Source organism: Lagenorhynchus albirostris, chromosome 14 (genome assembly GCF_949774975.1).
Source record: "Lagenorhynchus albirostris chromosome 14, mLagAlb1.1, whole genome shotgun sequence".
Classification (NCBI taxonomy): Eukaryota; Metazoa; Chordata; class Mammalia; order Artiodactyla; family Delphinidae; genus Lagenorhynchus; species Lagenorhynchus albirostris.
The window spans coordinates 32,954,090-32,966,966 of NC_083108.1; the positions used below are offsets into that span (position 1 = coordinate 32,954,090).

Here is a 12,877-nt window from a genome sequence, read left to right on the forward strand (position 1 = left end):
CACTCAATAAGCCAATAACCTCTGAGAGAATCTTTGAGAATCCTATATCTCTGGATTTATAAATATCATATTCTACTTATGTAAATTTTTTTAAAAAATAATTCTCTCTCTCTCTTTCGTTCCAACATGAAGGGGTTTAACATATGTATTCTCGTAGAGATTCCTATTTCTCCTCTCATCAACAGAGACAATAATTTGTCTTTCCTTCATCATTTGTGACTTTATTAAACCTTAAAAGCTCACAAAAATCCCTTTCTAAAATATGTAAGACTTGGGGAAAAAAAAGATGGCAGAGGAGTAGGAGGATGTGGAGTTGCTCTCTCCCCACAAACATAAAGAATGCATCTACAAATGGAACAATCCTCACAGAGCACCTGCTGAACACCAGCAAAGGACCTCAGACCCCAAAAAGGACAAGAAAGATCCCCACATAACTGAGTAGGACAAAATAAAGGAGGAAAAAGGAAGAGGAGAGGAAACAGGACGAGACCTGAGCCCCTGGTGGGGAGCTGAAACTGAGGAGAGGTTTCCACATCTGGGGATGCCCCTCACTGGCAGGAAGAGCAGCTGGGATATAAGGGGAGATTCAGGGGCTTGGAGGAGAGACCATCAACACATCTGTGGCAGGCAGGACAGAGTGAGACCTAAACAGATGGTCCATGCCACAGCACTGCACACAGCAGCCTGAGATGGGTGTCTGCCAGTGTGCACAAGGACTGGGTGCTACATTGTAGGGTTTAGAGAGCAGACTGGGGGAGGGGACTACTGTTGGCTGCGAGGAGACAGCCTGAGGGAATGGGAGTGTTGAGCTCCACAACTGGGAATGATCCTGGAGGAAGCCCAGACCACCACAGAAGTATAGTGCCATTGTTGAGTGATGCACAAAGAGCAGGGTTGCTATTGCAGCCTCTTTCCTCACAGGCCTGCCCCTGCCTTCACAGGCACTAGGGGACGGCTACCACTAGAGACAGCTTGAAAGTCCCTGCCATGACCTCCTTTGCCCTCCCTCCAAACCTGGGTGACCCACTCACCCTGATTGCCGACTGACAATCTTGTGCATTCCAATCGCTACCCCAGCACCCTCCCTCCTGGGTGGTCTGCTTGCCCCAATCACCACCTCGGCTCTTTCCTCACTGACAGGTTCCTGTGCTCTGGCAACCTCTGGAGCTGACTCTGGTGAGAGGAACACACACAGAGGTGGGGCTGAAAACCCAGCTGAGCACCAGGAGCCATGTGATTAGGGAAGAAGAGCTGAAATCTTTCCTCACAGCTACACGAACTGTGGAATTACACCTCCACTGACAGCTTCGTAAACTCAGCACCTGTGAAACATCTGAAAGGACAACAAGTGCTTCTACAGCTGGGACAGGTCTGGCTTTAGCAGCTGTGGGCTTTGTGGTCATGTACATGTGGGGCCTGGGCCAGGCCAGAGTTCAAGCTGTCTCCATACTTCCCACAGCAGGTCCAGGTGCACAACTACTGCAGTCCTGGGACCTGACATCAGTGGATCGGAGCCAGTGGCCTGGTGAAAACAATGCCTAAGAGTCACCAGGTCCAACTGCCAGCATACTCACAGTTAAGGTGGAACCAAGAACAGTGACAACAGTGTACTTTGTGAGCCCACATAGTGGGCAAAAGGAGACACAGCAGAGCACATTCACAGGTGAACATCTCCATAGGAGGAATACTCAGTGGCTTCTCTCCCAATGTGAGTGCTCCAATCCCACCTAACTTGAATGACGGATCAGAAACACAGCTAAGAAACCTAAGAAACAGATCTGGGAGCCTCTACTCCAACAACTAGGGAGCAGACCCTGCCCTGAAAGGGCATGACAACAGCAAAGCAAAGGGGAGGTCCCACTCAATATCCAGGGCAGGCTCTGGTCACCACAACACCAGTCAAACCCCCTAACAAGGGGATAATGGCACAAGCCTCTGCACCAACCTCACACACCAGGGGCAAACACCAGAAGCAAGAAGAACTACAATCCTGAAGCCTGCAGAAAGGAGACCACAGACACAGTAAGTTAGAGAAAAGGATATGACAAAAAAATATGTTGCAGACAAAGGAGGAAGATAAAAACCTACAAGAACAACTAAATGAAGAGGAAATAAGTAATCTACCCCAAAAAGAATTCAGAGTAATGATAGTAAAGATGATCCAAGATCCCAGAAAAAGAATGGAGTCATGGATTAAGGAGATACAAGGAATGTTTAACAAAGACCTAGAAGAACTAAAGAACAAACAAACAAAGATGAACAATACAAAAACTGAAATGAAAAATACACTAGAAAGAATCCATAGCAGAATAACTGAGGCAGAAGAACGAATAAGTGAGCTGCAAGACAAAATGGTGGAAATCAGTGCCACAGAACAGAATTAAGAAAAAAGAATGAAAAGAAATTAGCACAATCTCAAAGATCTCTGGGACATTAAACACACAAACATTCAAATTATGGCGGTCCCAGAAGAAGAAGAAAAAGAGAAAGAGGCTGAGAAAATATCTGAAGAGATTGTAGTCAAAAACTTCCCTAACATGAAAAAGGAAATAGTCACTTAAGTCCAGGAGGCGCAGAGTCCCTCACAGGGTAAACCCAAGGAGGAACATGCTGAAACACATATTAATCAAAGTAACAAAATTAAATACAAATAAAAATATTAAAATCAACAAGAGAAAAGCAACAAATAACATACAAGGGAATTCCCATAAGGTTATCAGCTGACTTTTCAGCACAAACTCTACAGACCAGAAGGCAATGGCATGATATATTTAGAGTGATAAAAGGGAAAAATCTACAACCAAGAATACTCTACCGAGCAAGGCTCTCATTCAGATTTGAGAAAGAAATCAAAAGCTTTACAGACAAGGAAAAGCTAAGAGAATTCAGTACCACCAAACCAACTTTACAACAAATGCTAAAGAAACTTCTCAAGATAGGTGGGTGGGGCACAACTAGAAACAAGAAAATCACAAATGGGAAAGCTCACTGGTAAAGGCAAACATACAGTGAAAGTAGGAAATCATCCATACACAAATGCTATATCAAAAGAAGCAACTGTGAGAAGAGGAAAGTACAAATGCAGGAAACGGGAATTGCACTTGAAATTAAGAGACCAACCACTTAAAACAACCTTGTATATATATAGACTACTTTATCAAAACCTCATGGGAATAGCAAATCAAAAAACTACAATAGATACACACGCAAAAGAAAAAGCAACACAAGCACAACACCAAAAATGCTCATCAAACCACAAGAGAATAAAAGAGGAAGGGAAGAAAAAATACCTACAAAAACAAACCAAAACCAATTAAGAAACTGGTAATAGGAACATAAATATCAATAACTACTTTAAATGTAAATGGATTAAATGCTCCAACCAAAAGTTATAGACTGGTTGAATGGATACAAAAACAAGATCCATATATAGGCTGTCTAAAGGAGACCCACTTCAGACCTCGGGACACATACAGATTGAAAGTGAGCAGATGGAAAAAGATATTCCATGCAAATGGAAATCAAAAGACAGCTGGAGTAGCAATAATCATGTCAGAAAAAATAGGCTTTAAAACAAGGACTGTTATAAGAGACAAGGAAGGCCACTACATGATCAAGGGGTCAATCCAAGAAGAAGAAGATCTAACAATTGTAAACATATATGCACCCATATATTGAGGTGCTCCTCATATAATGAGGAGCACCTCAATATATAACGCAGATGCTAACAGCCATAAAATGGGAAATCAACAGTAACACAATATTAGTGGGGGATTTTAACACTCCAATTTCACCAATGGGTATATCATCCAGACAGAAAATTAATAAGGAAATACAAGCCTTAAATGACACATTAGACTAGATAGACTTAACTGATATTTATAGGACATTCCATCCGAAAGCAGCAGAATACAATTTCTTCCCAAGTGCACGTGGAACATTCTCCAGGACAGATCACATCTTGGGTCACAAATCAAGCCTCAGTAAATTTGAGAAAATTGAAATCATATCAAGCGTCTTTTCTGACTGTAATGCTATTGGATTAGAAATCAATTACAGGAAAAAAAACTGTAAAAAACACAAACACATAGAGGCTAAACAATATGTTACTAAATAACCAATGGATCACTGAAGAAATCAAAGAGGAAATCAAAAAATACCTAGAGACAAATGACAATGAAAACACAATGATCCAAAGTCTACGGGATGCAGCAAAAACAGTTCTAAGAGGGAAGTTTATAGCAATACAATCTTACAACAAGAAGCAAGAAAAATCTTAAATAAACCACTTATCCTTACACCTAAAGCAACTAGAGAAAGAAGAAAAAACAAAACCAAATGTTAGTAGGAAGAAAGAAATCATAAAGAGCAGAACAGAAATAAATGAAATAGAGATGAAGAAAAAAAAATAGCAAAGATCAATGAAAATAAAAGCTGGTTCTTTGAGAAGATAAAATTGATAAACCATTAGCCAGACTCATCAAGAAAATAGGGAAAGGACTCAAATCAATAAAATAAGAAATGAAGAAAGGAGAAGTAACAACTGACACAACAGAAATACAAAGGACCATAAGAGACTACTACAAGCAACTATACACCAATAAAATGGACAACCTAGAAGAAATGGATGAGGTCTTAGAAAGGTAAGATCTTGTAAGGCTGCACCAGGAAGAAATAGAAAATATGAACAGACCAATCACAAGTATTGAAATTGAAACTCTGATTAAAAATCTTCCAACAAACAAAAGCCCAGGACCAGATGGCTTCACAGGTGAATTCTATCAAACATTTAGACAAGAGCTAACACTTACCCTTCTCAAACTCCTCCAAAAAACTGCAGAGGAAGGAATATTCCCAAGCTCGTTCTATAAGGCCGCCATCACCCTGGTACCAAACCACAGATGTCACAGAAAAAGCAAATTAAAGGCCAATATTACTGATAAATATAGATGTAAAAAATCTCAACACAGTAGTAGCAAACTGAATCCAACAACACATTAAAAGGATCATACACCATGATAAAGTGAGATTTATCTGAGGTATGAAAGGATTCTTCAATATATGCAAATCGATCAATGTGACATACCGCATAAACAAATTGAAGAATAAAAACCATATGATCATCTCAATAGATGCAGAGAAAGCTCTTGACAAAATTCAAAACCCATTTATGATAAAAACTCTCCAGAAGTTGGGCATAGAGGGAACCTACCTCAACATAATAAAGGTCATATATGACAAACCCACAGCAAACATCATTCTCAATGGTGAATAACTGAAACCATTTCCTCTAAGATCAGGAACAAGACAATGGTGTACTCTTGCCACTATTACTCAACATAGTTTTGGAAGTCCTGGCCACAGCAAACAGAAGAAAAAGAAATAAAAGGAATCTAAATTGAAAAAGAAGTAAAACTGTCGCTCTTTGTAGATGACATGATACTATACATAGAAAACCCTAAAGTTGCTACTGGAAAACTACTAGAGATCATCAATGAATTTGGTAAAGTTGTAGGATACAAAATTAATACACAGAAATCTCTTGCATTCCTATACATGAACAATGAAAGTTCAGAAAGAGAAATAAAGGAAACAATCCCATTCACCATTTCAACAAAAAGAATAAAATACCTAGGAATAAACACACCTAAGGAGGTAAAAGACCTGTACTCAGAAAACTATGAGATACTGATGAAAGAAGTCAAAAATGACAAAACAGATGGAGAGATATAACATGCTATATCAATATGGAACAAATGGTATGCCATGTTCTTAGATGGGAAGAATCAATATTGTGAAAATGACTATACTACCCAAAGCAATCTACAGATTCAACACAATCCTTATCAAATTACCAATGGCTTTTTTCACAGAATTAGAATAAAAAATTTTACAATTTGCATGGAAACACAAAAGACCATGAATAGCCAAAGCAATAATGAGAAAGAAAAACAGAGCTGGAGAACTCAGGCTCCGTTTCTTCAGACTATACTACAAAGCTACAGTCATCTAAACAGTATGGTACTGGCACAAAAACAGAAATACAAATCAATGGAACAGGATAGAAAGTCCAGAGATAGACCCACACACCTATAGTCCCCTAATCTATGACAAAGGAGGCAAGAATATACAATGGAGAAAGACAGTCTCTTCAATAAATGGTGCTGGGAAAACTGGACAGCTACATGTAAGTGAATGAAATTACAACACTCTCTAACACCATACACAAAAATAAACTCAAAATGGATTAAAGACCTAAATGTAAGGCCAGATACTATAAAACTCTTACAGGAAAATATAGGCAGAATACATTTTGACATAAATTGCAGCAAGAATTTTTTTGATCCACCTCCTAGAGTAATGAAAATATAAACAAAATCAGCAAATGGCACCTAATTACACTTAAAAGCTTTTGCACAACAAAGGAAACCATAAACAATATGAAAAGGCAACCCTCAGAATGGGAGAAAATATTTGCAAATGGAGCAACCAACAAGGGATTAACCTACAAAATATACAAACAGCTCATACAGCTCAATATAAAAAAAACAAACAACCTAATCAGAAAATGGGCAGAAGATCTAAGCAGACCTTTCTCCAAAGAAGACATACCGATGGCTAAAGGCACATGAAAAGATACTCAACATCACTAATTATTAGAGGAATGCAAATCAAAACTACAATGAGGTATCACCTCACACAAGTTAGAACAGCCATCATCAAAAAATCTACAAACCAAACAGTAAATGCTGGAGAGGGTGTGGAGGAAAGGGAACCCTCCTGCACTGTTTGTGGGGATGTAAATTGGTACAGCCACTATGGAGAACAGTATGGAGGTTCCTTAAAAAACTAAAAGATATAGCTACCATATGATCCAGCAATCCCACTCTTGGGTTTATATCTGGAGAAAACCATATTTTGAAAAGATACATGAACCCCAGTGTTCATTGCAGCATTATTTACAATAACCAGGAGGACATGGAAGCAACATAAATGTTCATCAACAAAGGAATGGATAAAGAAGAAGAACTGTTTCACTTTGCTGTACACCTGAAACTTACACAACATTGTAAATCAGCTATACATATATATATATATATATATATATATATAATGGAATACTACTCAGCCATAAAAAAGAATGAAATAATGTCATTTGCAGTGACATGTATGGACCTCGAGGTTGTCATACTGAGTGAAGTAAGCAAGACACTTATAAGTGGATTCTAAAAAACGTTTATGAATGAACATATCTACTAAACAGAAATTGAGTTACAGATGTAGAAAACATACTTATGGTTATTATGGTTACCAGGGGGTAAGAATAAATTGGGAGATTGGGACTGAAACAGATAGCTAATAAGGACCTACTGTATAGCACAGGGAAATCTACTCAATACTCTGTAATGACCTATATGGGAAAATAATCTAAAGAAGAGTATTTATATATATATAACTGTTTCACTTTGCTGTACACCTGAAACTAACACATCTTAAATCAGCTATACTCTAATATATATATATATATATTTTAATGTGAGATTTGTCTGCCTGGCACAATTGGCTTTTTTAATACCTCCTTAACACAAAAAAGTGTTGGTCCACAAGTATGCCTATACATTGAACCAAAGTGTAAATGTACACTATTTCTATATCAGAGATCACTTTCTATACTTGACTTATATTCCTAATAGCATTTCATTTCAATCTAGACCACATGATACAGTGCCACAAAATTCTTGCTAATTGAATACAATTTAGGATTTTTGGGCAGCAAATAAGACAATTTTCCATGCATAAATGGTGGTTTGTTTACATCTTTGGCTATGCAAAAACCATAGAAGGTCTTCCATACCTGAGAAAATTTCTTGTAGTGGATTCAAATGAGTATACAGTCTTCTCATCATTTACCAGAAATATATCCTTTCCTCATGTGAATTTATGATCTTGACCAGTGTCAGAGTCTCTTGAGTTATCTTGTTCACCTACTAGTTTGGTGGCCACTTTTGTCCTTCACCAGGCTGGTTGTTCTGCATCTGAGTGCTTACATGATGAGTAAGAAAGAGAATCTATAAGAAAATGTTCCATCTTCATCTATATAAAATTCACTTCCTTTTGTCCTCCAGAATGTAAGTACTATGAGGGCAGGATTTTTACTCTTGATTCTCTTATGTAGCCCCATTGGCTGGTCCTCAATAAATATTTGTTGAATTAGATGTATGAGCAATAAAGGAAAAAATAAAATGATAAATTTATTTATTTGTTTGTATATTCTTGTAGCAGTCACCAACCTTCAGCCCTGAGATAGGATACCAGATTCTGAAGTTGTTAACTATGTATGTAACCCTAATGATGGTGATTTTCTTCTTTATGCATCTATCTATTATCTCCAATTTCCCATAATGGGGATTTACCATATGATTTTCGACTAAAAAGTTTAAAAATATAAGTTTGCTCTTTTTCCAATGGTTACCTTGCTTACAACCTAGAAAGTTTTGATAAGTATACTTATTACTTTAAGAATTTATTCAGGAGCTGATGAAAGCAGAATAGCATTACCACCTCTGTAATGTTTTCTAATTATTTAGAAAAACTATTATTTGCTACTTTAAATCATATATTGCATAATGCTTATTTTAAAGTATACATTAATACTAGTGAGAAAAGATGAAAATCTTTGATTTAGTCTTCTGTCACTCATTCTTTTAATTTTCAAACTCATGTTGAGATATCAATGCTCTATACTTTCATAATATCTCATTCTCAAAATGTTTCCCTATGTAGTTACTGAAACTAAAATAGTTTCACTGGACCAGCGGAGGCACGGCGGACACAGCTGGCGCGGCGCGTGGGGCGCTGGGGGTCACAGCGTGCGTGGCGCGTGGGGGGCGGGCGTCTGAGGGCGCCGCGGGGTCCTCCGGCTCCCCGGCAGCCCCCGCGCGCGGTGCGAGCTGGGGGAACATGGCCGCTTCCGGTCCCCCTCCTGGGCCGGCGCGGGCCTGACCGCGGCCCCTGCCAGTCGCACTCCGCCCTCCGTTTCTCCAGCCCGGCAGTCGCGGAGGTCGCTGCAGGCTTTCTCTCCCGCTGCCTCCGCCGCGCCATGGAGAAGAGCTCGAGTTGCGAGAGTCTTGGCTCCCAGCCGGCAGTAGCACGGCCACCCAGCGTGGATTCCTTGTCCAGTTAATGTGTTAAGAGCCATTGACATTTGAAGATCATCAAAAGTGAAGATAAAACATCTCAAAAATTATAATTGCTTCCACTTCTCATTCAGAGAATTCAGTGCATCCAAAATCAGCTTCTGTTGTATCATCGGATTCCATATCAACTTCTGCAGAGAACTTTTCTCCTGATTTGAGGGTCCTGAGGGAGTCTAACAAATTAGCAGAAATGGAAGAACCACCCTTACTTCCAGGAGAAAATATTAAAGACATGGCCAAAGATGTAACTTATATATGTCCATTCACTGGTGCTGTACGAGGAACTCTGACTGTTACGAATTACAGGTTATATTTCAAAAGCATGGAACGGGATCCCCCATTTGTTTTAGATGCTTCTCTTGGTGTTATAAGTAGAGTAGAAAAAATTGGTGGTGCTTCTAGTCGAGGTGAAAACTCTTACGGACTTGAAACTGTGTGCAAGGATATCCGGAACTTACGGTTTGCTCACAAACCTGAGGGGCGAACAAGAAGATCTATATTTGAGAATCTAATGAAATATGCATTTCCTGTCTCCAATAACCTGCCTCTTTTTGCTTTTGAGTACAAAGAAGTATTCCCTGAAAATGGGTGGAAGCTATATGACTCTCTTTTAGAGTATAGAAGGCAGGGAATTCCAAATGAAAGCTGGAGAATAACAAAGATAAATGAACGGTATGAGCTTTGTGATACATACCCTGCCCTCTTGGTTGTGCCGGCAAATATTCCTGATGAAGAATTAAAGAGAGTGGCATCCTTCAGATCACGGGGCCGTATCCCAGTTTTATCATGGATTCATCCTGAAAGTCAAGCCACAATCACTCGGTGTAGCCAGCCCATGGTAGGGGTAAGTGGGAAGCGAAGCAAAGAAGATGAAAAATACCTTCAAGCCATCATGGACTCCAATGCCCAATCTCATAAAATGTTTATATTTGACGCCCGGCCAAGTGTTAATGCTGTTGCCAATAAGGCAAAAGGTGGAGGTTATGAAAGTGAAGATGCCTATCAAAATGCAGAGCTAGTTTTTCTAGATATCCACAATATCCATGTTATGAGAGAATCTTTACAAAAACTTAAGGAGATTGTGTACCCCAACATTGAGGAGACCCACTGGTTGTCTAACTTGGAATCTACTCACTGGCTAGAGCATATTAAGCTTATTCTCGCAGGGGCTCTTAGGATTGCTGACAAAGTAGAGTCAGGAAAGACGTCTGTGGTAGTCCACTGCAGTGATGGCTGGGATCGCACAGCTCAGCTGACCTCCCTGGCCATGCTCATGTTGGATGGATACTACCGAACCATCCGAGGATTTGAAGTCCTTGTAGAAAAAGAGTGGCTAAGCTTTGGACATCGGTTTCAGCTTAGACTTGGCCATGGAGATAAGAACCATGCAGATGCAGACAGATCACCTGTTTTTCTTCAGTTTATTGACTGTGTCTGGCAAATGACAAGACAGTTTCCTACAGCATTTGAATTCAATGAATATGTTCTCATTACCATTTTGGACCACCTATATAGCTGTTTGTTTGGAACATTCCTCTGTAACAGTGAACAGCAGAGAGGAAAAGAGAATCTTCCCAAAAGGACTGTGTCATTGTGGTCTTACATAAATAGTCAGCTGGAGGACTTCACTAATCCTCTCTTAGGGAGCTATTCCAATCATGTCCTTTATCCAGTAGCCAGCATGCGCCACCTAGAGCTCTGGGTGGGATACTACGTAAGGTGAAATCCACGGATGAAGCCACAGGAGCCCATTCACAACAGATATAAAGAACTTCTTGCTAAACGAGCAGAGCTTCAGAAGAAAGTAGAGGAACTACAAAGAGAAATTTCCAACCGATCAACCTCATCCTCGGAGAGAGCCGGTTCTCCTGCACAGTGTGTCACTCCTGTACAGACTGTTGTGTGAGAGGGCTACTGGATGGGGCCATCGGTCATCGCCATGAACTCTGATTACAGTGGCAGCTTCATGAGGAGAAAGTTTCTGAATATAGAACCCATCTGTGAGAGAACTTAAGTCACTTTATTTTAAATCTCTCTAGGATGAGTTTAGAACTGTAGCAGTGCAGGTGGTTTAAGTGAAATAACCCCACATGTAATTACATGTTTATGACACTAATCTTATAAGTCACCCAAAGAACATTAAAATGTTTCAGTCCTGGATCCACAGTGGGAACAAGTTTCTGATTTTAAAAGGAAAATGCTGTCTCAGAAATTTTGGTATGTGGTAAAATCAAAACACAAACTACTTCAGAAATATACTTCTTGATGGAAGAGCACTCATTGCACAGAAGGAGGAGCATCAGTTTTCAAACCAAACCAATACTGACATTTCATGGCATTATACATACTGGGCTTCAGTGTCATAATCAAGATCATTTGATGCTCCTTTGCCCATCATGGGTTTTTCCTTTTTGTAGTAAGTGATTTACTTTCACCATTCAAAACTCGTGTTCTTCATATAATAAGGCAAAGTCTTGAGGATATTATGGTGTAGTAATAGTTGAAAATTATTGCTGTCATTATTTATGTACTTAATTTAAGATGTATTAGATAGCTGTTCCAAAATGATGCCTTACAGATGTGCTTGGGAGGAGGATGGAGAGGAGAAAGTGGTAGCCATCCAGGATTTCAAAGAATTCCACATCCTTCAGATTAGTTTCCATTTGCACAATTACTAGAAACATCATGAAACATATTTAAAAAACTCATTATCTGCCCTACTTTATTATAGTTACATTTTTTTTTGAACACAGAGAAGTTAACTGGCAAATTTTGAGGCAGTATGTAAAAGTTTAGTAGGACTGACATTTTTTCTGAAGTCTGTATAAATAGCATATGGTGAGAAGTACTGTGCTCAAATTTTACATGAAATATTTGACTATTACTTTCCTTTGCAAATTCTATAACTCCACTGAATGATTAAGTCTACCAAAGAATTTATTGCATGTAAAAATGTATTACAGTCTCAATGCCAGTAAAGGAAATCCTGCTTCACTTCTTGGCTGCTACAGTAAGAATTCAGCGCTGGTATAAACACTTGACTCCCTGGTGTCTATTTTACTCTGTATAAGAGCCATATGTTATGTACTGTAACACAAAGGAGCTTCTTGTCCCTTGGGTCTTTAATTAAAAGAAAATTTCAACTGAAAAAATAAAATAAAATAGTTTCACTAGTTTCACTAGATTTAATTATATATTGAATTCCAGATCTAGGTACTCCCAATACCTGTATTCGTTAGGCAAGATCTGTGCCCTAAAATGTGCCCACATTACCCACCACTACAGTTCTTCCCAGCAAGTGATTATGTAGGGTGTATAGGTAGCACACTGTTCCAAATCAAAGCTATATGAGTTCTATAAAGAAAAATTTTGTGCACACAATCTACTGAGACTATTAAAGAAGATAAATCTACATGTAGGTAAGGACAAACAATGTATGTGATCTATTTGGATTTTAAAGATTTTGTGACAGGGTTAGATCCAGTTAATAAAGAAGGAGAAAAAAGTGAGAATAGAAAACAAATGTGTATGTTCTAACAGAGCCAGGGGATAATTAAATTAGGAAAAGTGAACAAAAAATGTTTGGTGGTAGGAGGGACAAGAACAGTGGCAAGAGACCAATTTTATCAGGTCAGTCTGTTTCTCGCCATTCTTCTTTAAAATTGATCACCTTCCAGATT

General features: G+C 39.0%; 1 protein-coding gene across 1 annotated transcript; it reads left to right on the top strand.

Annotated features, from left to right (window-relative positions):
• The first annotated feature begins 9,226 nt into the window (after nucleotides 1-9,226).
• LOC132504213 (myotubularin-related protein 2-like) lies at nucleotides 9,227-12,348 on the top strand. Its single transcript, XM_060121385.1, has one exon. It carries the CDS (start codon nucleotides 9,388-9,390, stop codon nucleotides 10,918-10,920), a length of 1,533 nt encoding a protein of 510 aa, XP_059977368.1. The 5' UTR covers nucleotides 9,227-9,387; the 3' UTR covers nucleotides 10,921-12,348.
• Nucleotides 12,349-12,877: the final 529 nt, after the last annotated feature.